This window comes from Silurus meridionalis, chromosome 1 (genome assembly GCF_014805685.1).
Source record: "Silurus meridionalis isolate SWU-2019-XX chromosome 1, ASM1480568v1, whole genome shotgun sequence".
Classification (NCBI taxonomy): domain Eukaryota; kingdom Metazoa; phylum Chordata; class Actinopteri; order Siluriformes; family Siluridae; genus Silurus; species Silurus meridionalis.
In genome coordinates this window covers 26,902,013-26,929,096 of record NC_060884.1, presented here as the reverse complement: position 1 = coordinate 26,929,096, position 27,084 = coordinate 26,902,013, and the positions used below count along the sequence as shown (strand labels likewise).

General features: G+C 38.1%; 3 protein-coding genes across 6 annotated transcripts; 1 reads left to right on the top strand and 2 right to left on the bottom strand.

Annotated features, from left to right (window-relative positions):
* Positions 1 to 52: 52 nt before the first annotated feature.
* On the top strand, positions 53 to 8,871 carry ccdc17 (coiled-coil domain containing 17). Its single transcript, XM_046846638.1, has 14 exons — positions 53 to 637; positions 1,220 to 1,324; positions 1,449 to 1,502; positions 2,561 to 2,681; positions 3,235 to 3,373; positions 3,476 to 3,583; positions 3,773 to 3,909; positions 3,986 to 4,108; positions 5,350 to 5,477; positions 5,667 to 5,752; positions 6,746 to 6,961; positions 8,047 to 8,254; positions 8,390 to 8,500; positions 8,613 to 8,871. The coding sequence occupies exons 1-14, from the start codon at positions 425 to 427 to the stop codon at positions 8,757 to 8,759; spliced, it is 1,896 nt and encodes a 631-aa protein (XP_046702594.1). The 5' UTR covers positions 53 to 424; the 3' UTR covers positions 8,760 to 8,871.
* Positions 8,872 to 11,605: 2,734 nt separating this feature from the next.
* LOC124384074 (nuclear autoantigenic sperm protein (histone-binding)) lies at positions 11,606 to 17,149 on the bottom strand. 2 transcript variants are annotated; one of them, XM_046846618.1, is made up of 15 exons: positions 16,992 to 17,149; positions 16,168 to 16,206; positions 15,968 to 16,081; positions 15,412 to 15,492; positions 15,215 to 15,324; positions 14,023 to 14,724; positions 13,790 to 13,854; positions 13,633 to 13,712; positions 13,486 to 13,559; positions 13,030 to 13,218; positions 12,759 to 12,931; positions 12,623 to 12,691; positions 12,461 to 12,535; positions 12,080 to 12,208; positions 11,606 to 11,822 (listed from the first exon to the last, which is right to left on the bottom strand). In XM_046846618.1, exons 1-15 carry the CDS (start codon positions 17,048 to 17,050, stop codon positions 11,784 to 11,786), a joined length of 1,998 nt encoding a protein of 665 aa, XP_046702574.1. In that variant the 5' UTR covers positions 17,051 to 17,149; the 3' UTR covers positions 11,606 to 11,783. The 2 variants fall into 2 exon arrangements, with proteins under 2 accessions (XP_046702574.1, XP_046702582.1); XM_046846626.1 differs by lacking the exon at positions 12,080 to 12,208.
* Positions 17,150 to 19,311: 2,162 nt separating this feature from the next.
* On the bottom strand, positions 19,312 to 26,557 carry akr1a1b (aldo-keto reductase family 1, member A1b (aldehyde reductase)). Of its 3 annotated transcripts, none has more exons than XM_046861079.1 (9): positions 26,435 to 26,557; positions 23,930 to 24,023; positions 23,244 to 23,363; positions 23,001 to 23,152; positions 21,615 to 21,810; positions 21,197 to 21,396; positions 21,000 to 21,072; positions 20,828 to 20,914; positions 19,312 to 19,641 (listed from the first exon to the last, which is right to left on the bottom strand). In XM_046861079.1, the coding sequence occupies exons 2-9, from the start codon at positions 24,008 to 24,010 to the stop codon at positions 19,576 to 19,578; spliced, it is 975 nt and encodes a 324-aa protein (XP_046717035.1). In that variant the 5' UTR covers positions 24,011 to 24,023; positions 26,435 to 26,557; the 3' UTR covers positions 19,312 to 19,575. The 3 variants fall into 3 exon arrangements, with proteins under 3 accessions (XP_046717035.1, XP_046717041.1, XP_046717030.1); XM_046861085.1 differs by having other exon boundaries at positions 26,457 to 26,523; XM_046861074.1 differs by lacking the exon at positions 26,435 to 26,557 and adding an exon at positions 24,795 to 24,941.
* Positions 26,558 to 27,084: the final 527 nt, after the last annotated feature.

The following is a 27,084-nucleotide window of genomic DNA, read 5'->3' as shown; positions in this document are numbered from 1 at the left end:
CAGCTTGGAGGGGGGGGGCTGAAGACAAAATTGTAATAAATATTTTGCACCAATTTGCCAAATACGTCTACCATTTGGTTTTCTGCCCAGGTGTTTGCACAATAATTAAAAGAATAATAATAATTATAAAATCAGCTCCATGTGGCCTGAAGGAAAGAGATGAGGTGTATTATGAGCAAAAGATGAGAACAGAATGTCTAGCTCATTTCTCATGCTAATGATGAATGAATTGTGTGCTGTATCGAGTTCTTTATCAGCGTCCTTTGTTAAGTTGAATCGACATGGTGACTGTAACCAACAAACAGATCTTCAGCAGCTGAGAAAAATGAGTGGTGAAACTGAAAACAGTTTCGTGTAACTACAGGTTTAATAATGTCTGTAAGCACTCAGTGAGAGTTGGTTAATTTTTACGCAAGTGTCTGAAATGGAACATCTGGGAGAGTTCGGTTGTTGTGATTGTAACATGGTATTTCGCTCTCTGGGCCTTTTGGACAAACACAAGTCCCGGTTCTGTATAGGAAGTTCCATCGGAGACCCGACAGTGCTGAGGCGAGGACAGGAGGAAGTCTCCAAGGCTGAAAAGTTGGATCAGGGGGCATTACGCCCCAGAAAGACAAAGACTCCTGATCTGATTCATGTAAGTAAATCTGATAGTATTTCAGAAAGTGCTTGATTGTGATAGTTACACAGAACAATTTATATTGTTCATTAATGAAATCATTAATAAATCTTATTGTTCAATTACTATTATTTCATGAATATTTTGGAGTAGCTAACCCTAACCGATTGCACTCTCAAGATCCTAGTGATGGGAATTGTACCTCTTTTCACCGAGTCACGTTGTACAACTCCGATCGACAACAGGAGCCGACTCCCAAAACAACTCTTCCAATGTTTGCGATATTTTAATTGATGGTTGCTCTTTTCTCAACTGTGCTGATGTTTACTGTCTAAGCAACACAATACTTTGCCTTTGAATGTATCAAATTTAAGCAAATGTTTAAGGGTTTACCGGTTTGCAAATCTGCATACCTTAAGCATCCCAAACCTCCTGTTAATGTGTCTGCTCTTCAGTTAGAACATTCATGTCCTTATAAAACCCATATGATCTGTGTAATTCTCCATTCTGATTAGAATGAATGTATTGATTCATTTAACAAAACAACAACATTGTAAAGTGCTGAGACTAAATCTATTACCTTTATTTGGGTGTCTGCAGTTGAGAGAGCAGAGAGAAAAACTGCTAAGGCAGACTGACAGACGAGAGACCCACAGAGAGCCCAGTGTGACTGACTGTCTGGCTTTTAACCAGCTCGCCCGTGAGGTGCGAGGTCATCTTCTTGGAGTTTAATATTAATAGAAAAATTCACTGTTTATTAGTGAGAATTTCAGTGTCTACAGAGTCTATCAGATCACATTTGATTTTTTTTATGATTCCCACATTTCAGTTTCATAAGCTCAGGGTGTCTGTTAAAGAGAGTCTCCCCAGAAGACACAAAGAGGTCAGTTTTTAAGTGTTACTCTCAATTTGTAGTTGATATGGACATTTGAAAATACAACCAGTAGTGAGTTAATTCCATGTGTACATTTGGGGGGAAAAACTTTAACTTTTAATAAAAAAAGGTTCTGGGTGTATGGGCTTTTACAGCCATGATTCTCCACAGAGCGCCACACAGAGATCATTTCAGCTGGTCCACAATATAGATATAGACAATACACACCGATCAGGCATAACATTGACATAACATTATGAGCGGTGAAGTGAATAACACTGAATATCTTATCATCATGGCACCTGTTAGTAGGTGGGATATTAAGCAGCAAGAGAACATTTTGTCCTCAAAGTTGACGTGTTAGAAGCAGGAAAAATGGGTGAGCGTAAGGATTTGAGTGAGTTTGACAAGAGCTAAATTGTGACGTCTAGACGACTGGGTTAGAGCATCCCCGAAACTGCAGCTCTTGTTGAATGTTCCTGGTCTGCAGTGGTCAGTATTTTCAAAAGTGATCCAAGGAAGGAACTGTGGTGAACTGGCAAAAGGGTCATAGGCAGCCGAAGCTCATTAATGCACGTGCGGAGCGAATGCAGGCCCATGTGGTCCGATCCAAGGCACGAGCAACTGTAGCTCAAACTGCTGAAGAGTTCATGATATTAATGCTCGAAGTGTCAGAACTGTTTTAGCTGCAAAAGGGGGATCAACACAAAATGAATCAGGTGGTCATAAAGTCAGTGTAGATCAGTGTAGATATAGTAAAGTTTTCATGTCACGTATATAATGTTAATATCGTGGCCAATTTATTTGTAATAATTTCAGTGCAATAGTTATGTGCAATAACTTGTATAATTATCATCTGTTTTACTGCTGCTACACATTTCCGTACAGAATATTTCAACAGGGTTGGAAAATCATTGATCGTAAAGCATTTATACTCAATATACAACATACAATGTAGCTATTACTCTACATTTCTTATATTTTACTTTAATTGTACTATGAGCAACTGCAACCTAACGTTTTCCATGTGGGATCAATAAAGCATTCTGATTCTGATGATGATAAAGGAAATGTATCCAGGCAGACAGCAGGCTAATGGAGACAAACTTCAGGAAGTGTGCAAACTCCATGAGCAGAAGCTGTCTGAGATTCGGGCGCACACATTCGAGCTGGAGCAACAGAGAAAGGGTGAGTCTTTGCCATTCCTGATTCATATTGCAGCAATCAGGAGAAAAGGTGGATTCAGATGTTCAGAGAAACAGATATTGACTGTGATAAGAGGAGTCACGGATGATGATGTGAGATCTGTGAGGACATCTACTGTGGGGAAGGTGCTCAATGGTGGGTAATTGGGTGCCAGTAATATGTTGGAATTAATCAGGAGGCTCTCAATGATGCGAAAGCTAAAATCTATTAGGCCATATGAATAATATCCTCAAGAAGTATAGACACTGTTAGACCTTCCTAATCACATTTCAATTATTCTGGTGCCAGGAAGGTTCCTCAGACATGTGGACAACCCGGGAGCTGGAGATACACTCCACTTCAGTTCCATTCATGTAGACAGGGGAACGTCTACTGCTGTTAGAATTTAAAAAGTCCACAATGAGCTCTTTAGTGTTCAACATACTGTACTGTAAGAGAAATAAAGCACTTACTGGAAACTAAGTAATTAGACACGTATATAAAGGTTTGTGCACACAGTATAAAGTTTTCAGCCCTTTTTTTCTTTTGCATTTAGAGATTGAACGTCAGATGGCCCTGGTTGGGCATGATGGAACGGCTCAACTGAAGGAGATGCTGCATGAGCTGAAAGAGCAGGAAGAGAGAAATGAGGAGGTTCTGTACCGACTCAGCACTCGGATCAATGCACTACAGGGGTGAGAGACAGTGGGAAAGTGGATGAGAGTGTATCATTTGGACCAGTAAGATGCATTTGTCCACTGCATTTCATTACACTGTTGAACTGAATTTATTTTAAGGGTGAAAGATACTAATATTACATCAGAGCAGCTAGACGACAGAAAGACACAACATATCAACTTTGACCTCATCTCCTCTGTGGATGGTCCTTTATCCAGCCAGATCAGGTTTGGCTCTGCATGATACCAGCTTGAATATGAATAGTCTGAATTAGTTTGATTTATTTCTACGGGAAACTTTAGGCCTCAGTGCTGTAATTAAAAAAAGAGAGAGAAAAATTTGTAAAATCGGTCTCTTAGAATTTTGGTTATATTTACTTCCCATCTCCTCAGAGGAGCATGCTTTTTTTTTAACAGATCTTTACATCTAGCCTATGTACAGTCCGGTGGTGTGGATCCAGAGGTTCTGGCTCAGCTGTATGACCTGCAGGCTGAGGCACACACACTGGAGCAGAGCGGACCTGCAGCTGAGGAGCAGACAAGGAAGAAAAGACGTGAGTAATACACTGTTTGTGCAGCTTTGCTACAATCCTTCTGAGGAAGCTTGTAATTCTTTATTGTTGTTTTTAGGAATGAAGACTTCTCACCCAGCTTTAGACTCAAGTATAATAGCAGTGGAGAACAGGAACCAGCAACTGGAGGAACAGATCATTAAATTGCAGATAGACAGAGAGAGATGCAGAGGAAGAGCTGGTAACACAAGCTTTAAAATAATTATATATTATCTTTAGGTATTATTTTTCCAAATATTATTGAATACACTGAATTTGACTTTATAGTCTCAAAACTGGTTTAAAAAAAAAAAAATATAATAATAATAATATAAAATATTTATATATATATATATATATATATATATATATATATATATATATATATATATATATATATATATATATATATATATATTTATTTATTTATTTATTTATTTATTTATTTATTTAAATTGGGTTGGCAAAATAAAATATAAATTGTGTGTGTGTGTATGCCAACCTAACATATCCATGTGTATCCAAGTGTATTATTAACATTAGCTTGACATGTTTAAAGCCATGACCGCTAATGCCATGTATTTTCTCTGTTGTAATGGTGTGTTTGTTATGAAAAATGTCATGTTTAAGAGACAAAATACAACAAAACCCACCAGAATGTGCTGTTATATGAATATAAACTCCCAACATGTAGTTATTAAGGCAAAAAAAAAAAAAAGGTTTGCTGCCCCAACAGTAGGAACTCCTTCAATAAATGTATAGCATGCACCAAACGTTTGTCTCAGAATGAGTTGTTATTACAGATATTATATACAACATGTTAGATGGGGATTTATTAAGATTGGTTTACATTTCAGCCAGAAATACTGTCCAGGCTGATGTTAAATTAAATAAAGTAAATTTAACAACACATTTATATATTAAGTCACTAATATAAAAAAAACAGGATATTCACAAAATATAACAAAATAGTGTTAAATAAAATAAAAAAAAAGGTAGTAAATGGAAAATTATTCAACACCTGATTCACTTATTAAAGATTAGCATATGTACTGGTTTTGCAAAGATAAAAAATGTAAATGTAACAAAAAATTGTAATATGCAGATGTATAATATGTATATGATATTGTGCTACTCTGTTGTTTTGACTGCAATTTTGTGGAACAAATTTGGTCAGTTTTACCTTTTCAACACCAAATACAAAAAAAAAAAAAAAACTAGGAAGCATCCTAATTAAAATGTTTATTTGATATTGTAAACTCTGTCTGGTTTCTGACTTTTACTCGCTGTACAGAGTGAGTAATAAAAGTAAGTTAATTATTGAGTGAAACGATCCACCTAAAAAAAATTTAGGTGTCTGAAGTGTAGTAGTCGGATTCATTGCGAATCAAGAATTGTCAATATTAACCATCTACTGGCTGCATCTTTGACTTTCTGCTGTAGCTGTTTCAGAGCTCGATCTGATCCAGAGGCATCACAACTCTCAGGTTGCCAGCCTGCAGGCTGAGATCTCCAACCTGAGAAGAGAAGTGGAGAAAACCACAGAGAGAAAAACTCATCTTCCTGTTCATGTAGGTTTCATCTGTATTTAACATATAATTTATATCTGTAGAATAAAGGCCCATGAGCTAAGCTTGTATTATAAAAAGAGGTCTGGTACTATTGTATAATATATGTTTAAACACTAGGCACTTTAGGCAACATTTTCTTTTTGAGAGCATTTTTTTTAACCTAATAGTCATTATAAATGAATGTTGCAGGAATACAGTTCATGGGAGCGTTCCCTAATGGACAGACGTGTGTTTGACACAGTGGACTTTCTTGCTCCTGCTCCATATGATCCCGTGTGAGTCCAGTTCTTTCCTCTAATCAATAAAACAATAGGGAGTGTGCAGTTATTTAAAGACTGCATAGGCAAAATGAAAGGACTTATTGTCTCCCCTCGTTTCCATATCAAAACTGATTAAATTCCAATACTGGCACATCCCAAAGAGTGTTATTCTTACAACATAGCAATTTGTAGACACACATTTTTCATTAATTGAAAAATGACATCATGTTACAGATACATGTAATGATGTAGAATGTCTATGGACCTTTTATCGGTTAGGTTACAGTCGTTTTCCCCTGATTAGCCTCCTTTTTTTTTTGGTCTGAGATTGCAAAATATTGATGATTTTATATGCTATATTGACAATGATTTGAAATAATTCCAGAATTATTCCTTCTTTGTTTTTTGTTTTTAATAACCAGAGTTCGGGGGAGTCGTTGCAGTAGATTTTAGGCTTTGGGGAATTTGTGGTAATTCATGTAAACCATATAAAGGTGTACAGGGCAGGACACTAACTTTACAAGTCACTTGAGTTCTACGCATTCAACCTGGAATGATTTCATGTAGCCAGCTTCATGTGTGCACAAACCTAGGCCTCTTAGATCCAGTAAATGGAAATTATAAGGCTACAGTGTACATCATTTATAATATTGTGCTTTAACTTTGTGGCAAAATTTTAAGTAAGATGTATCTCATGGGTCAAGTTTCACAAGCTTTTGGCCATAATGTGTATTTTTTCAATGATGTTAAAGTAATGTGGAAGATGTGGAAAGAGTAACAAATTATTCTACTCAAGTTAAATACTGTTACTTTAATGAAATTTTACTTTAGCACAAGTACAGTTACTGGTCTGAAAATCTACTCGAGTCAAAGTAAAAAAGTGGCTCATTTAAAATTTACAATAATTTTTTAACAGCAGGGTCGGGGTAGGGGATTCTAGCGTAGTTACTGCTAAACTGCAGTCGTTATAAATTATAAACTTGAGGATGTTTTCTTTTTTCTGGACAGGTCTGGATTTGCGATCTTCTATGACATGGTCCTTGGATTGGATGCCATGTTCAGAACAGTTCACCTGGTAACCAGGCTGTACTCTGGGGGGCAAGAAATCGGGCGGCCCATCCTCATGCCACCTGTCCACTGCCGGCCTGCTGGGGCTTTAACCGCTACACTGAGGGGCCATGCTGAAAACTACGCCTTACTAGCTGTCAAACAGCCTGTGCACAGGTAATTGTAGAGGTTTAATCCTGATTTATTTAGACACACTCATTCGGTTCTGTAATAGACTGTCCACATGGTTGGATTTTGTTCTAATCTAATCTTTATCTGCCTAAACATTGGAGATTTAATGAGATGATCGGGGCACGTAATACTGCCAGACATATTTAGGATTCACACCATTATTTCACTGTTGAACTAATGGTTTAATACTTGATTATAATAATGCGTTTGTTCAAAGTGACCTACAATCACCTTATAACAATTACATTCAATTAGCTTTCAAAGTTTTACAAACCAGCATCATATCACAGCCATATTTATTGCCTGCAGCCAAGGCCTGTTCATGATGTGACTTAATTTGTATGAATTAAAAAATTACTGCCATGTTGCTTTTCACACAAAGGATATTAATCTGCTGTACGGTTTCACTCCATTCTGAACTCTAAATAATATAAGATAATAGTATAAGCTAATGCAAACTGCTACAGTGACTTAGAGCTGCAATTGCCATGAACAGTTTAGATTTCAGTGGTGCTCCAGGAAACAGCTGAGTGGACATTCAGTATTACACAGATGAGGATGGTTCTGTTTTGAGTCTGGTTCCTCCTACGGTTACTTCCTCATACCATTTTAGGGAGCTGGCTTTTTCATTATAGATAAGCTTATAGGGAACAATGCATAAATATAAAATGTATATTTTAATCTATTTATCTCTGTAATGCTGTTGTAGGACAATTTGTTAAATGCACTATACAAAATAAAACTGAAGTTCTTCGATGATCTGAATAGTTATCAGTCCATGTACTTGACCTTAAGACCAAGAGAGAGTTCTAACCTAGAAATCTGAAGAGTTTTAATAGTATGACTTACAGATTATCACTACTTTAGTTTAACCTTTAACTACACACAACTCAATTACAAAACAAAATGTCTGTTACTCATCAATTAAAATGAATCTGTTCGTTATACCGTATGTTCCCACCAAGTTAAACACACCAGCTCAATTCATATTTTTAAAATATATAATTATACCACTTTGGATAGACATTTTTGGCATTTTTTTCAATGAAAACATTTCCAAAAACTGACAGGATGCAGCCATCTTCATCTCTCTACTTGGTGGTGGAAGTTCAGATTGCTGGCAGATTTGAATCATATGATCAACAGATGCAAGGCTGGTCCAAGCTGCAGCTCTTTGACAATCACAACCAGGTCCAGAGTGGATTCTGGAAACTTCCTTTTCGCACTCTGCCTGTGAGGCCTTCCCTCAGCCCAGGCCAACTCAACTCTGTACCTCAGGTTACATCTTCAAACTTGTAGCATCCTAGTCCATAGACTTTAATACGACTCCGAGGTGTTGGTTCTGTATGTAGAACAATGCTCATGTACAGTGTGTTCTCATTTAATTCTTGCTCTGGTTTCCTCTGTGATCAGTTGGGAAACATGGAGATCTGCCTTCGCTTAGTTAATGCTCGGGATGGAGATGTACAGTCACTTGCTAAGATCGATCCTAACAATAGCAGGCAGTACAAATACCCTCCAGTGGTATGCAACATGGTTTCATTTATAACATTCCTATTAATCTGTATATTCCTGCTAGTTTTAAATTTCTCATTGTTTTTACTTTAACACAGCTTCATTTTTGTATTAATTGCAGGTCATCTCACACTCAAACACTGACATGGAAAGACAAAGATCCCAGCCAAAAACATCACAACGTTCATCCAATCCCTTTCTTCCATCATTGCCTCAAACCAATCGTGTGGATCCTCCCCCTAAGGACCCTGATCCAAGGAGAGAATGAGAAATGAACCACAAACCAATCACACTTGTTGATTTTCATGATGTGTTTTGGGTGCATTCTAATTATGACATATTTACATCATCGCTCTGATAAATGCTTGATTGTTATTGTCCTGAATGTGATTTACTGTATGTAACTACAGATGACAGCGAGGCAAATCACAACTTTATTATGTGCTTGTTTCCATACGGTATTGTTCACAGTTTTCACATTTTTTAAATAAGTCTCCAGTATCAGAGGTTGACAGTAGATGTGTAGTTCTACAACATAGAGTAATGTCTAAACGTTTAACTGTTAATTTTATCAGTTGACAAAATGAAAAGAAGATGAACAGAAGAAACCAAATCAAGATTTGGTGTAACCACACTTTGGCTTTCAATTCTTATACTTGCAGGGATTTTGTAGGATCGGATTCAGGTGTATGATTAACTAGTTATTCCAAGCAGGTGCTAAGATCATCAATTTCATGTGTAGGCTGAAACACAGACATGAACTGAAACAAAGACAACTGAGGAACATGCAAAATAAGGTTGTGGAAGAAAGTTTGAAGTAACAGGTCATACACCAAGGCAAGACTGAGCTCAGCAACAGCATTTTTAATGCAGTTTGTGGTTTCTTCTATTTTGAAAAAGCACAAATAATGTGATGGCAATGTTGAGGACAGAAGACTCAGTGGTCAGTGGCCAAGGAAAGACAAATTATTCTTACTTTGACATCGGAAGATGTCCGTCACTGAATATCTGGCAGAAACCAGATACCCGGGTACAGCTATCTACTATCCAGATAAGTCTAGAAAAATTTGGTCTTTGTGAAAGATTTGCAGCCAAAGAGGACACAAGGAATGGAAACAAGTATAAATCATGGAATCGGGGTGCAGAGAAATAGCAGCAAGTTTTTTGGACTGATTACTCAAAATGTTAGATATTTGGCTGTAGCAAAAATGTAGTTTACTAAAGGGCTGGAGAGCACAATGATTAGTGTCTACATACATTAGTAAAGCATGGTGGCGGTTGCTAAACGTTTGGGGCTGCAGTTCTGTGAATGGAGACTTGGTCAGGACTAATGGAGTCCTCAATGCTAAGAAATACCGGCAGCTACGTACTTATCCATCTTGCAAAAGTGTCAAAAAGGCATCTGATTATCTGATCTCAAGACAACTGCAGTCTGATAATCTGATAAACCTGATCTCAAATAGTCTTGGATTACATGAACACATGAGACAGAAGGATCTGAGAAGCCTACATCCACAGATCGGTGTTTAGTTCTCCTAGATTTTAGGAACAACCTGCCTAAAGAGTTCCTTCTAAAACTATGCAAGTCTTACTAAAATAATTGATGCTGTTTTAGGTTCACACCATGTATGGATTTTATTTTTCTTCTGTTAATTTACATTTTTTTAATTCAAACATTGTTAAACTTGTATTTTACAGTATTGATTAAAAATGTACAAAAATAATCGGATATAAACCAACACATTTTTAAATTGCTGCTCAAATAAGAGGGGAAAAAGAGCAGTGTTTGTTATTGGAAAAAATGTTTTGCCATACGGTCATTTGTGAATAGCAATTTCCCAATGTTATAATTTCTGAAGACATTGTAATGCAAAGAGTGTATTAAACAAATTTCTAAATTTTCTTTTAAATGTGTTCACAATCTACAGCTGCACCAACTCAAAGATAAAATATCTACCTCCTTTTATTAAATACTGGGAGTGGCAGTTTGTAATTGATGACATGCTTGAAGTGTAAAACTTACTTTCTCCCTCTTGTGTTTTTTGGCTATTTTTATCTTTATGCAGTTAAAAACATGCTGCCACCAGACATCAAGTTTGTGCAAACTAACGTTCAACACCTTCAAAACTCCTTTTCTAAACTTTCCAAATTGACAATTATAAAGAACATGTTGAATAATCATCTTTGGCTGCTCCCATTAGGGGGCGCCACAACGGATCATCCGTCTCCATACCCCCCTGTCCTCTACATCTGCCTCTTTCACACCAACTACCTGCATGTCTTCCCTCACCACACCCATGAACCTCCTCCTTGGTCTTTCTCTTTTCCTCCTTCCTGATGGCTCCATCCTCAGTATTCCTCTACCAACATGTCCCTCCTCTGCACATGTCCAAACTATCTCCTACATGTGCTGTCCCTCTAATAAACTAATTTCTAATCCTGTCCATCGTCGTCACTCCCAATGAAAACCTCAACATCTTCAGCTCTGCTACCTCCAGCTCCACCTCCTGTATTTTACTCAATGCCACTGTCTCTAAACCATACATCACAGGTCTCACCACAACTTTTCATTCTTGCAGATACCCTTCTATTGCAAATCACAGAACATCTGTTAAATGCTAATTCTAAACTGATACACTGAAAGGCCTTCTCTAGCAAACATCTCCATCCATGAGAGAATCACACCATTCTGTGTTGCACACCTCTAGCAGTTTGCCTGCAATTTACATCAAGACAAACATTTGTTTATATTATGCATATACTATGCATTCATATATAGTATATGAATATGTGCAGCTACTGGAGGTCAGACTAATTGCAGATCAAGTAAAAAACAAAGGAAGGGGTAATTTCAGTCGCTCAGGATAAGGGCGTCTGCTAAATGCCGCAAATGTAAAGCCAACAAGCAGGTTTTTTTTTTTTTTTTTAATGTATTTTTTATTAAAATGTATGCTAAAAGGTAAAGACAGAAAAGTGACATTTAGTCCACTTGCCTCAAAGTACTTGTTTCTAAATTTATACAAACCGCCTGCAGCTCATTTTTTCCCGTCTGGTTGTCAGTTTCACTTCAACACTATCAGCAGCAGGTTGAGGTCAGTTATCAGAAACGTGTAATGATTGACATATGCAAATATTTATTGAAACTTTACAATACAAAAGTTTAACAGACACGGGGGAAAAAAAAAAAAAATAAGGTAGATGTCCTATTTACAAAAACAAAATGCCGTGGATGAGACTTGAGGCAGGCATGCTGTGCTGGTTGGAAGATCAGTGGGCAGGTCGAAATGCTCCCTCACGCTGTAGCTTCTGCAGCGGTAGACGTAGTCACAGCCTAAAACAAATACATTTTAGGAGAATCAGAGAAGGTCAAAAACCCTCAATTGTACTAGAAAGCAGAAAGCCTGGGCATGGCAGCACTTTACACTTACTGCCTAGTAAAAATGATAGAAAACCACACCCCATTAAAAAAAAAAAACCCACATCATCTGTATTGGGGAAATGGCATGCGTGATTGCTCCACATAATAGGCCCTGTCCTGTAGAACCTCCACTGACCCTACAAGCAGAAACATTAAGCCTATCAACTCGCCTCCTGCTCCATTTTCTCCTGGACTCCATTGCTGTTGCTGGCAGAGTCGGCGCTGCCATTTACTGTGGTCTCCTGTTTGACCTTTTTAGCATCACTGTCCTTTTTTGGGCTCTCGTCCTCTGGTTTCCTCTGTGCAAGAATACAAAGCAGGATAGAACACTTTATTTCTTCTCTTTCCTCCTCAGCTTAGCGCCTCATCGAATCTACTGCTCAAATGCACAAATCCACAACTGCACCACAACCACACTACTCACGGGTCCCCCATTGCTTAACTTCTATACTCAGACACACGCCCCTTCATTACAGTCGAGGGGGGTTTTAAATAGTTAGGGGTCTGTTTGAGAGGCAGGTAGTGAAAGCAGTCATTGGATGGACCCTCACCTTTTTACGGACTAGATGAGAGATGTCTGATGCTGCTTTGGAAGAGGATGCACCATCAGCAGGCTTGACTGCAATCTGAAACACAGGCAGAATAAAATGTGATCAAAAGAATGAAACCAGATCGGAAATATTGTAAACAAGCATTAATAAGATTCGACGTACCGGAGTAGCTGTAGATGAAGAGCAGGCACCGTTTTCGGTTGCAAATCCAGAGGATGTCGATGCGCCACCCTGAAAGAAGAAATCAGCACTTTAGTCAGAAGACACTGATTAACATTAGGCGGTTTGTTAAACTCACCAGGGTCTGGTGAATCGCTTCAGTCGCTGCAGAAGCGGTACGCTGGCTTTCCTTTGCATCTTCCACCTTCTCAGCAATTTCTGGCAGCAGCTGCTTGAGCTCCTCTAGTTCACGTTTTTCCTCTGCTGCTCCTTCGGTACCTTCCGCTTTGTCGATTATTTCTTGAAGCATTGCTGGTAAGAGGATCAAAAGATTAGTCATCTCAAATGCTTTGAAACAGATCAATATTGGTAAAGAAAAAGGGAAATAACATGAAAGTCACAGAACTCACTCAAGCGACTCTCAATGACTTTGATGGAACTGTTGAAGTGCTCATTGGTCTTGGTGTACTGGCCAGTGTAGCTGAAAGTCATGCCCAGCTGGTAATGAGTCTCTGCCAGCAGACGACTATGAGGTGGAAGATGTTTCACCTGGATGGCTAAGCACTCCAGGAAGTCCTCTAGGGCCTGGCTGTAGTTACCTACACAAAAAAGAGGTCAAGTTCAGCATTGAATGACAGGATTATCTTTAGATCAATTTAAAAATAAATAAATAAATCCTATCTAGGATTCATTCCTAGAAATATCAAAACAATGGTGAATTACCTAAATAGTATTCTGAGACTCTTTTATAAATGGATCTACAGTCATAAGTGTACAAATTTCTGAGATGCTTGAATTTCACACTAAGAGACTATGGTTCTTGGAAATGAATAAAAAAAATCTCATTCATACAAACACACACATACCTGATTCTGCACCAACTTCACCAAGTTTCAAGAAGATCTGTGCTGCCATTAATTGGTCCTCTTTGCTTTCCTTTCTGCAAGCAAAAACATTCATATTTTCCCAGAACAAAAGAACCTACAACAAGGTTAGGGTTTCACCACACACACCTTTTGTAAATCACTTTAGCCACCTCCAACATCTCCCATGCCAACTGGAGATTTCCAACTTCATCCTCGTCCTCACCCTCCTGAAATGAAAGAAAAAAATAATTGAAATAAACATCCTGTATTTTAATCATAAAACCTTTTTGGATTAAATACAAACCTTTTCCGCTTTATTGGCATCTGCATCCTCCTCATCATCCTCCTCCTCCTCCTCCTCCTCAGCATCTTAACAGATAAAATGAAAATCAGTTGAAACCAGCAAAAATGAAGCCTTGCGTTACTATTGTGAAGAGCCCGTTTTGTAAGGAAGGTTCACCAAGTGGAAAAAAAAATTGCCAGTGTAAACCAATTTCTTTAACCATTCACCGATGTGACCCAATTAAACAGCTCTACCTCCAGCACCTTCCTCCATAGGCTCTGCCTGATCCTCATTCCCACTCTGTTCTTCTGCATTTTTAACTCCTTGCTCAGTATCCTCCTTTGCCTCTTCTGTAGCCATAGCCTCATCCTGTTCTGAGGACACATTTTTGGCCGATTCCTCCTGAACTTTTTCAGGCTGCTCTTCACTTTTGAGAGTTTCTGTAGACTTTCCATTTTCATCATGCACCTCAGGCTTCTCTTTACCAGCATCAGTAACCTCAGGCTTCTTTCCACAGGCAGGCACCTCAGGCTTCTCCTCACCAGCATCATCCACCTCAGGCTTCTTTCCACAGTCATCAGGCACCTCAGGCTTCTCTTCACCAGCATCAGTAACCACAGGCTTCTTTCTACCATCGTCTGCCACCTCAGGCTTCTCTTCACCAGCATCAGTAGCCTCGGGCTTTTCGCCACAAGCTTCAGGAACCTCAGGCTTCTCTTTACCACCAGCAGCAGGCACATTAGGCTTCTCATCAGCAGCAGACACCTCAGGCTTCTTCAGTCCATCGTCAGCCACCTCAGGCTTCTCTCCATTTTTATCACCATGTACATCCGTCTGCTCTTCCTTGGTACCTTCCTTAACTTCCATTTCCATTTTTTGTTCCCCTTCTTGAGAACCCCTCTTTTCATCAGACATGGCTTCATAAACCTGTTCACGGAGCTCATCTCTGGTTTTCTCTGTATTGTGGAGGAAACATACTTGCAAAATACTTCAATAGAAATGAAGTCAAGAAGCAGACAATTGCATTTTGAACCAACATCTGTTAGGTTTCCCCTCAAAAAACCTTGTCTGAAACTGATCCAAATATATGCAATATAACCTAATATAGACTCTTCAGCCCATTTAGATTTACACTTCCATCTCACTTTCAGTACATTTATTAGTCAGGAACCAAATCCCAATCAGTGTTTGATTAGGAAACATCTCACCAATGCTCAATGCCTGTAATAATTATAGGCTTCACAACACTCAATAGAAGCTACTGAATAAAAAACACTTCAATAAAAATTGGCAGCTGGACCATTTAATTTAAGCACTAAAGACCTGAACTATTCTATACCACAATGCTAATACAAAATCACAGTAGATTAAATAAATGAGTTGTGCTGCATCAGTGCATCTAGTATTAGCCATATAAACATCTGGTGCTTCCTTTAAAATACCCACCATCCAAGTTATCCGCACTCTCAATCTTTGAGTCATTCTGCTTCTCGCCCTCCTCTGAGGATTCCTCCGGGACTCCCTCCAAAGCATTACCCAAGACAGAGTTCTCCATCCTGTGAGAGTACACCCACCAAGTGTAAAATGGCTTGGATTCAACAAGTGTTCAACAGCCAAAAGCCAGAAACTGTTTAGTGCATTACCTGGCAAGCTCCAGCAGGGACTTCCCACACAAGAAGAACGCCTCTCCGCATTCGTCAGCAGTGTCGCCGTATTTCTCAGCTCTGTAGCAAGAGTAAGATTCAAAAAGTACCTTAATTTTTGCAAGTTGTAATGCTAAGCAAGATGTTCCTGCTGTAATTAGACATGATCTAATGTTAATATCTTTCTACTCCAGTTCCACTAGCAATGGAAGGTTAGACAAAAACAACAGCATATGCAAATAAAATGAACTCTAGTAATTCATTTTAAATGTAAAACGGTTTATACACTGACAGCAACATCATTCAGACATTAAGACACTGAATAGGCTTTTTGCTCTTAACAGCACAGGGAAAGCAGTCCAACTTCTAGACCATGACAAGTGCTAGCGAGAGCTCAGAAGATGTTGGGTTTGTGTTTAGAGGGTCACAAGTTCAAATCCCAGCACCACCATTCTACCACTGTGGGACCAACAAGCACAACTTATCAGGGCCCAAGATACACCCATGCTGCAGGTTTAACCAAACATGCCCACTACTCAAAGTCAGTTGTACTCACAGCATGGCACAGGCCTCCTGAAACACGCTGACTGCGGAGACAACATCTCCCATGACCAGGTGCCTGTTTCCGGTGCCAATCAGTTTCTTAGCCTCTTCAGCCACATCTACAGAGCTGCAAGTTATTTCAAAATGTTCAAGTTAGATGCATGAACAGGATAAAGTATTTCAATATAGGGGAATAGACAACCAAAGTCTCACCTCTCTGCAGCACTGGATGAGCAGGGCTTCTCGTCCAAACTGGGAGGAAAAGGGGAAGAATTAGTGTGCAGACTGAATGCTGGTCAAAACAATGTCTAGACAGGTACACAGTAGACGGTCACGTGGGATGTAGTCACAAACAGTTAATCTGTTGAAAAATAATTATTTGCCTAAAAAATGAATGTTTTAAGAAGTACACTGATGCCTTCTTGCTAGAAGTCAACAGATCTCACAAAAAAGAAAACTCGACCCATGGCTTCAGAGACTCGGTTTGCAAATGAAGGGAATACCGGATGTAATGTTGAATAGCAAGTACCTGTAAAAAGGGATAATTAACATGATAATTTTATTAAATTGACACAAAACGAGTAGTATAAGTAATGTTGGGTGTGTGTGTGTGTGTGGACTATTATTCTGCTGCTGCAGGAGAGATGGAGGTCCACGTGTGTGTAAATCGGGTCTTCAGTATCCCTGGTAGGCGCCGCGGTGTTTACAGCGCACACAGCCGGGCTGAAACATGGAGTCTACGCGGCGTGATGCGATCTGAAGTCGGCTGCGGCATTTTATACGCTGGATGAAGTTTTAACGCTGGGAAACGAAAGCGACCGGAGCGACCGAGCCGAGACGTAGCTCCGTCCCGCAAAGCGCCGCGAGCAGGGGACGGAGAGATTTGGCGGGCCGAGAGGAGGCGCGTACGCAGCCGAGGAGAGAACGAAGGCGGCGGCAACGGAGCGCGACAGCAAACCCGCGGCCTCGGCGCCTTACAGTCCCGCGGCTCTCGAAGTTATACCCGGAGAAGAGTAAGACCCCCCTAAGAAACTTACGCCGCAGTGCTTGAGGTGGAAGAAGAAGCGGCGGCGGTGGTGGCGGTTTCCTCCGGCATCTTTAGCGCGCTCGTCGAGCACAACTTACAATCACACACAGAAACACTCCGGGAGAAAATGGCAGCCTCGAAACACGGCCGATTCGGAATCAAGCCCCGTTGGCGCCTTTAAATACGGAAGTGCTGCCGTCACTTCCGCTGAACTCTGACTTCCTGTGAAAACGCGGGAAAGGCGTTGAAAAGGCGCCTGGTAACTCACAGTTCTCCTCCTCCTCTTCTTCTTCGCTTTGTGTTTATGAGGGAGATGGAAGTCCACTGACTTTCCTCTAGATGTGAAAATGAGTTTGTACATTCAGTTTTCAGAGAATTATTTAGACCAGGTGTTGATGTTGAGTGAGGAGGCCTGGGGTTCACTAAAGCTCTGCAGTGGGGTTGAGGTCAACCATCAACCTCAGGGCAGTTTCCAACTGTGGAAAAGGCTTATGGTGGACATTAATCACAGAAGACAGTGTCCTCAGATTTGTATCACAAATATTCACACAAAGAAATACCAAAATGTAAATAAATTATATTTCAAAATACAATATAACTATAATACAGATGTAATTCTATGCAAATGTAGATCTTTATCCAATCACTGTCAGGCATTCTGTGCACTTACACACACACACACACACACACACACACACACACACACACACACGTAATAGTTTATATTTATACACTATATATCTATAATGCAGTGCTTCTGTATCTATCCATGTCTTTTATTAGTGTCAGGGTCAGTGTACATTCAGATCCAATATTATGCATGCTTACACACACACACACACACACACACACACACACACACACACACACACACACAAATAGTTTATATTTATACATTATATATCTATAATGCAGTGCTGCTGTATCTATCCATGTCTTTTATTAGTGTCAGGGTCAGTGTACATTCAGATCCAATATTATACACACACACACACACACACACGTAATGCAGTTTATATCTATACACAATATATCTATAATGCAGTGCTGCTGTATCTATCTATATGTCTTTTATTAGTCTGAGGGTCAGTGTACATTCAGATCCAATCTGAAATCCAACTGGTATGAGATATCATGCATGCTTGCACACTCTCACACACACACACACACACACACACTCTCTCTCTCTCTCTCGCTATTTCAGATACTGTATTTCAACAGATTCCCAGGGTGCTCCATTAATGCTGACAAACTTGTCTATTTAAAGATCTAAACCATGTGAAACCATACTGTTCTTTGTCACATTTCAACTTAGAGATGAATTGTCAGGAGAAAATGTTGAATAATTGAAATCTGAACATATGGGTTTATTTAAGTGACAGGATGACTTTGTGTGTTTGGTAAATACTAAGGCCAATGTTTGAAATCACTCACTCTACTCATTCTACTCTATGTGAAGTGCTGTACAAGGAAACTGCAAGATAACAAACGAAAATCAGACAAAAATCCATATTCATACATATATACTTTTGTGAATTGAAACAATTAAAAAAAGTATTGTTTTCATGTTCTGCATAAACATTTTCTGTAGTTATCACTGACCAATCTATTCTAATCTAATGGGAAAAATAATACAATAGTCAAAAAACATTTCCCTCAATACCACAAAGAAAATCTAAATTACCCTATACCATGCTTAAAATTTCATTTTAATATCATTACCAAATGAAGGGTAAAAGGATCATTAAAATACAAAGCAAATCTCTTTCTATTCAAATTGTTATCTTCGCATGTCTCCTTCAAGTCTGGCAAAATTGCAGGAATTCACCCGGGGGGGAAAAAGAAAACACTTTTCATCTCTTCTATGAAAGTAATAAAGGTAAATAATTAGTTGCAGGCAAATCAGTCTTTAACTGGTAAAAGGGTAGCACAGTGGTAAAGATGTTGGACTTCTGATCAGAAGGTTGAGTTGCAATCCCTGCACCACGAAGCTGCCAATGCAGGCCCTTGAGCAAGTCTCTTAACTCTCACCAGTTTAAATGTATAAATGAGATAATTGTAAGTCACTCAGGATGAGTGTCTGCCAGATTGGGTAACCTAGGGGTTACATTTGTTTCCTCTAACATAATACAGAGTGGTCAATTGACAAACTGATTTATGAATCTGTTCCTTATTCCTCAGGTGGCATCACATTCTTGCTGTAATGATACTGGGAAAATAAAGTCACTGCAATAGTGTAAAAATGTAAAAAAAAAAAAATAGGACTACAACATTTAGGCTGAACAGATAATCTGTTTAAAAAAAAAAACACAAAAAAACGAACACAAAGAGGAGGTGCACTGTTTGTTTTTATTTATTTTTTATAAAGCTTGTCATACAGAATTCTGGGCATCTGGTTGAGACTTGAGGTGTTCATCTGGACTAGAATCCCAAAAGACTCACCAAAAAAAGTCATTCAAATACAGATATTTGAAACAGATTGTGACATATACCCCAGCATGACAGGAATAAAAATAAGGTGGGAATCCCATGGAAAAGAAAATCTATGCCAGTTGAAGTTAATTGGAAGGCACATAATCCTGCAGAACGATGTATTAATAAGGATCATTAAAAGGATAATGGGGATGTCCCGCATCTCTTGGTACATGCTTGTCATCAACCTGAAAAGTAATAATAAAATCATGATGTTACAACTCTGTTCTCTATTATTTTTATTTTTTATTTTTTACCTATCTATCAGTATATATCCAGATTCTTTACACTACTTCGTCTTCTAAGTGTCATAATTGCGGTCATAAAATAATCTGACAGTGGCGGGCAATCAGGGTCAGCAAGGCCTTCTCTGCTGGCCTAAACAATATCAGAAGCACTGACCTACATTTACAACCTAAATTCTAATATTTGTTCCATTAAATTGTATTAATTTATTCCCAACAGTTTATTCTCTTCATTTCGTAGCGTTTCTCTTGGCTGCACTGCTTCTATTATGTGTATGTTGGATTTTTTGTCCAATCAGATTTCAGCCTCTATGTGCTGCCATGTCAATCTAATCAGCCCAGGACCTTCAAAGTCAGTACTGCTGCCGTTTTTTTTCCATCGTCTCCTTAAGAAATAACTCTGTTTCTTTAACCAAACAGATTTCATATTTGCCTCACAGGGCAGCTAGCTGGCCCAAAAGAGCGTCAGCATTTTTCCGTCCTCTGATTGGTTGGTCAGAGGGAAACTGTTACAGCCAAGTTCAACTGGCAAAAAATGTGTGTAGCTCTGCACACTAATGTGATACATAATACATCCGAGTTAGACTTTTTTATGCCTATGGAGGAAGAGAAATTGATTTGGTCACGAACATACTTAAAATTCCATTTTCGAAAAAAGCTAGACATCGTGAGGAGGTCGGCCAACCCTGAAGCTTATCTCAGCCGGGAAAGTACCACTTACAGCCTCTGAGGAGCGGTGCAAATTATGAGTCTGAGTATCTCTGGTGAGTACGTTGTATTTTATTTACATTTTAATGTTTTCGTCATGTTATAAAACAAATATTGATTCTGATCTGCTCCAGATGATGTAGGTGCACAGTTGTGGTTGTAGTGTAGAGGTTTGGAGCTTGCTTTAGTAAAATGGTATTCACCCTCCATATGTAAAATGCCTCTCTATCTGTAATGCCACGTGTTGTTATATTGCGTTTTTGTATTGTATTGATGGTTTCTATAATTGCGATGTGATAGTGGTGGTATTAAGAGGTGAATTAAGTCAGGTAAGTCCTCACTGAAGGCCCAGGTACCAAATGCACGGCCCTCCACTGTGATCTGATATTAAAAAAGGAACGTTTTTGCCTGAGAAACTTACAGTTATAGTTGGCACGATGTATCTCCAGCCTTTGTTTAAGGCTGTTATGCTGTTCATCTCGTCAGGCTCCAGAGTAAAGTCAAAAATCTGCAAAAACACATGTTCAGGTACAGCAATCATACCAGAAATGATAAAAATGCAAGTTTTACTTGAATAAGAAGAGAGATATAACCTGTAGGTTTTCTTTGATGCGAGACTCCGTAACGCTCTTTGGAATAGTCACGACTCCTCGCTGGGTCTGCCACCTGCAATAAAGCCGAATCAGATGCTCGATTTATGCAACATGTCACACAATTCAGCAATTAAAAGAATAAACTACTGTACATGAATGCACTGTGTTTAATGTGCTGTAGTCTTGAATGGATTTACCTGATTATAATTTGTGCAGGAGATTTGTTATACTTTTTGGCCAAAGCTGAAATGACTGGCTCCTCTAAGAGAACTGGCTCATCTGGTCTCTTCCAGGCACGGTCCGGAGAGCCAAGTGGACTGTAGGCAGTCATCACTAAGCCCCTCTCCCTGCAGTGTGCGAGAAGATCCACCTGGGCTAGATACGGATGACCCTCCACCTTGAACAAGCACAAAATCACAAAATGTCCCTGATATGCCTCACTGCATGCTAGTGGATAAAGCTTGTATTTTAATTATTGATGGTATTATGATGCAGTAATGAGAGAGTGATAAGAGGAAATAAAACATTTTTAAAACTTAATCCTTTTCATATTATACAAAAAAAAAAAAAAATCCCACAGAACTGTACAAAACCCTAAAGTGTCTCCGTCCCTACCTGTAAAACAGTAGGCTTTATGTTGGCCACGGACAGGACGTCATCAATCTGTCTGCTATTGAAGTTAGAGAGCCCAATAGCCCTCACAAGTCCCTTCTCTACAAGTTTTTCCATGGCAGCCCATGTCACCTTGTAGTCAATGTCATCATACAGCAAGGTCCCATCTTCTTGTCTTGGGAAAGTGATATCTCCCTGCCTCGAAGAACAAAAAAGTCAAGGTTTATATGTTATAAACACGAGAAAAAAGATAGAGGAACCATAGTACTAAGTAGGTTGAAAACATGTGCAGTATCAGCACAGTATAAATAAGAGTCCTGGAATGAGCTTAGGACAGTCTTTATTAATTATTGCAGCAACAGATCTGAAGTATAAATCTATTGTATAAAGGTGAAATTATCCAGTGAAGTAAGTGTGACGTTTTGGCAGAAATTATTTTGAGACATGCAAATCTTTGGGGTTTAATAAAATTTCCATTAGATTTAGATAAAAACAAACAAAATATTCATTAAAAAAAATTAATAAATTACTTAATATATCTTTCTATAGCACTAGTTTTTTTTTTAAATGTGTTTACAGTGCCGCTTTATGTCTGCGTCAAAACACATCATAGAGTAGTCACTCTTCTCAACTATATATAAATATATATATGAAAAATAAAATAAATTAATAATAATATATATATATATATATATATATATATATATATATATATATATATATATATATATATATATATATTATATATACACACACACACAGTACAGACCAAAAGTTTGGACACACCTTCTCATTCAAAGAGTTTTCTTTATTTTCATGACTAATTGTAGAGTGACACTGAAGGCATCAAAACTATGAATTAACACATGTGGAATTATATACATAACAAAAAAGTGTGAAACAACTGAAAATATGTCATATTGTAGGTTCTTCAATGTAGCCACCTTTTGCTTAGATTACTGCTTTGCACACTCTTGGCATTCTCTTGATGCCTACTTTGAAGAACCTACAATATGACATATTTTCAGTATATCAGCATATCTGCATATCTACAATTTTCATAGTCATGAAAATAAAGAAAACTCTTTGAATGAGCAGGTGTGTCCAAACTTTTGGTCTGTACTGTGTGTATATTTTATATTATATATATATATATATATATATATATATATATATATATATATATATATATATATATATATATATATATATATATACACACACACACACACACACACACACACACATACACACACATACACACATACACACATACACATACACACACAGGGACAAGGTACACTAAGGGAAAGGAAAATGCTAAGCCATCCAGAGTAAGTTTAGCAATATATTTGCTTGTTAAGGGCTGAGGTCTCTGCCTGTACTTACTGGAAGGCATAAGGCCAGTGAATGAGGTAGAGGTCCAGGTACTCTAGCTTCAGCTCTTTCAAGCTGTTGAGAAGTGCTGGTTCCACGTCCTCAGCGTGGTGCTTCGTATTCCACAATTTGGACGTAACAAACACGTCTTCTCTTTTAAAAGCCTGACAATAAGAACAGTGTTTTTAGTGACAAACAAAAGGAAAACCATAACGTGTATTTTCATAGTTTACGTTTTTCTCTTCGCTGACTCACTTTGTCAGGCCCTAACATTTCCTGTAAGGCTTCTCCAATTTCTGATTCGTTTCCATATATAGAGGCGCAGTCGATGTGCCGATATCCGGCCTGAAGAGCCCATTTGACTGCCTGCTTCACCTGCAATTAAGAGTGCAAAAAGAACAACAATAACAGCATTCGTCTCCTTAAAATGATACATGAATGCAACCATGAGCTTGTGAATTTTTTTCATACATGGATTTGGAGATCTGATTCCTGGGATGCTGAAACGATCACTATTTACAATCAAAATATCAATGTTTATAATGATTAAGCTGAAAAGATCTAATCCGATCGATTATGTTTTATGTAACAATGTCTAGACTGGAAAAATCTAGACAAACAAACATTCCATTATTTGCAGAAGGCAGAAACAATAGGTGCTCCCAAAATTCTGTACATCTAAAGTGGTAATGGATAAACCACATAGATAGACAATAAACGATTTTCATGTCACATGAGACGCACACATAAAACGTTACAGATTTACCAAATAAACTGTGGTTTTGCAGATGATCTGATCTCATGAATCTGAGGCTGTATCATGCATTTCTTTGATAATAGGTCACATTTACCAATGAATTACTCCATTAGGAAATGGCTGAATATATAAAAATAAATATAAAACAATATTATGAATGCTGTACATATAAATGTACACTCACCTTTCCAGGTTCACTCTTCCATGTCCCTAATCCGACGAGTGGCATCTTTCGGCCTGTGTTTAGCACTGCAAAGTCGTTCATGTTTGCCTTAAAACTGAAGAAACAAGAAGAAATGATTCCCTCTTTATCAGTCCTCAACTCCTACAGAAGTGTGGAGGTGTTTGCACCCTGTCTCAGAAACAGTGGTGTGACTGGGCTTCTCCCACTTCTACACTGTTCAACATCTTCACTGATGTTGATCAGTGACTAAGAAAGACAGGAAGGAAGGAAGGAGGGAAAGCTGAATCTGCTGACTGGTCAGCTGACTTTCTAGGAGGCTTCACAAACTATAATGAATGAACTATCCATATTAGTACAAATATTCATATTTAAGATGTGCTTTATCATCTAATTTTGTGTAAATCCTATACTTATAGAAAGTATATTTCTTAAAAATAGTGTATTTTGGGTAAGTAAGACGCACAGTTTTACTTATTACTGTACTAATTCAGATATGCTAGCTTAATATTAAGGCTAGTCACACAGGCACTAGCATACTAGCGCACTACATAGTATGGATGGACCTCCCCGGATGTACATACGGAAGTACTATTGTACATACTGTTTAGTAGAGAAGTATGGATTTTCGAAACTACAAATTGCACAACAACCACGTTGCAAAAAATATGAATGCAGCTAGATGTTAATGCACAACTTTTAATAGATTATACGGGAAATATAAGTTCGATATTCATATTTCAATATAACAAACCTATACACCAAGTAATGCTAATCAATGTGACTCATTCTGTATATGTTACAAAGACATGGACAGAATGAAGAGTAAATTAAATGTAGCTGAATCAGAAATAATGTCGGATATTACTTTAGATTCCGCCAGAAAATCTTGCAGGTGATACTGAGAAAACGTGCAAACTGAAATCGCCCCATTTTTCCAGCTGAAGTTGATTTATTTTGGGGATTTTTCCGTTCCACCTTAAAAAAAAACATGGACTTACGAGCTGACGCCTGTAGATGGCGCCATAAAGCGCCCAAATCACTGACGTACACCTCATTGATCAATCCGTATAAGAAAATACACATTTCGCATAACAAAAAACCAAAAACATCTCCATATGGGAAAATGTGTTTGGTATAGTGTTTAAAATATCAATATGAAAACTTACTAAAGAAGCATTAATTAATATATATTTGAACTTGACATTTGTGACAACTGAATGAAAATTGCATTAATTGCATTCAATCACTTTCTTGTGTATGAAACTAGGTGTAATATAGCATCAGAATACTCAAAATAAAAAAAACCTTTTGTAGAAATAGGATTTTTTTTTAATTCAAGCATGCAAACGTGGCATTTAATAGTATAAAATACAGGCAAAAAAACAACAACTGTTCAGACTCACTGCATTCTGCATGTGGAAAGGCTCTTACGTCCACTATTAAACATACTTTAATTCACTTCTATAGCGTTTCTAACCACCTTGAGAGGAATCAGATTAAAAAAGGGAACCAGTCCTCATCTGTGTGACTTTCGAATATCCGTTCATTATTGTTCCATCATTGTTGAGACTATTAGCTGTTCACTGATGAAGACTTGAGTGTAATACTGTTCACATTGATTGGAGCCATAAACCACTATTGCAAACTGTTTATATTAATTAAAGTCCACATTCACGTTCAAGGCTCTTGAAGACATAACCGGGAGATCTATTGCTAAATTTTTATGATGTGACTTGCCCAAGTGTTTCATTCAATATTTGTTTCTGATCACATTTCTATCACAAAGTTGGAACCATCAAGGTATTTAAAATGCATTGGAAACAATGCCAGTGACTTCAGCAATATAGTTGTTTTTTAATTGCTTTGTGCAGGCCAATTAATTTTAGTTCCTTCTGAAATCTTTTCCATGACCAAAACATATGTCCCCACCATTTCTCTGGGTACAAGAAAGGCATGCTTCAGGACTCTTATCTATTCTGGCACAGAAGTGTTAAATCAGATTTCTCCTAGACATGCATACAGTTTCAAAAACCTCCACAATAGATTTTTCAGAGTGATTATTTAGACCTAGTGTCCAGTCCCAGGATGTATTTATTGATAAAAATTTTAAAGACAGGAAGGCACCTTCCAATGCCATAAATGTAAATGTTTAAGAAATGAGAAGTTACACACAGCCTCATTGAGGGTTAAACTAACTATTCTTAGCTGAAATATATTCATCACTAAAGTAATGATCCATCCTAATCATCCAAACTTAAACATATGCTCATTTAAACCCAAGCAAAAACAACATTTTCTAGTCAGTGTATCAGTAATTTTAGTGCAATTTTTGTGCATTATGGCGCCACCTACAGGCCAGTTCTAAATCCTATAAGGAGGACCGGAAAATCCGAATAAAAATCCGACTTAAACCTCATGATCAAACCCTGCATGATTAAGCTCATTTCGGAAAAACGGTAGTTTTAACCAAAATCTATTTTTTTACACACAAACACACATACTCACTGTGTTAACGTGTATTGAATACCTTCACTGGAAATTCAGCCAAGGATGGTGATAAAATGCCTTTAAAATGTTTTATTTATCAATGCCGCTGTATAAAGCACATCCGGTCCACCTCACCTGCAAATTAAAAGTCACACAAGAACATTAGTGGTATTTCTGATGTTCTTCACTGACTCACCAGTGAGAGCTTCAAAGTTCATTCCCCTTTTCCCTCTCCACATTTTTGGCTGTCGATCGTTGAAATTGTTTACGGATTATCAAGACAGCATTATATTTCACAGTGGGAATGTCATCACAATAGTTTTAAATGAATGCAAAATACATCATGGTGCATTGAGTGAAGGATCATTAATCATTTCATTATCAGATCCTTATCAATTTGCAAAATGCTAATTAAACAAAGAGAGGAGAAATCCAAAACAAATCGATATTTTGTACGACCCTGCTTTGGCTATTAATTCTTACATTTGCACACTTTGTCAAGGATTTTGAAGGATCAGATTCTGGTGTGTGATGAACCAATTATACCAAGCAGTTGTTTATGATGAGGATGGGTTCTTCTTTCCAGTCTGGTTCCTCTCAAGGTTTCTTCCTCATAACATCTAAGGGAGTTTTTCCTCGCCACAGTCACCATGGCTGCTAATCAGGGA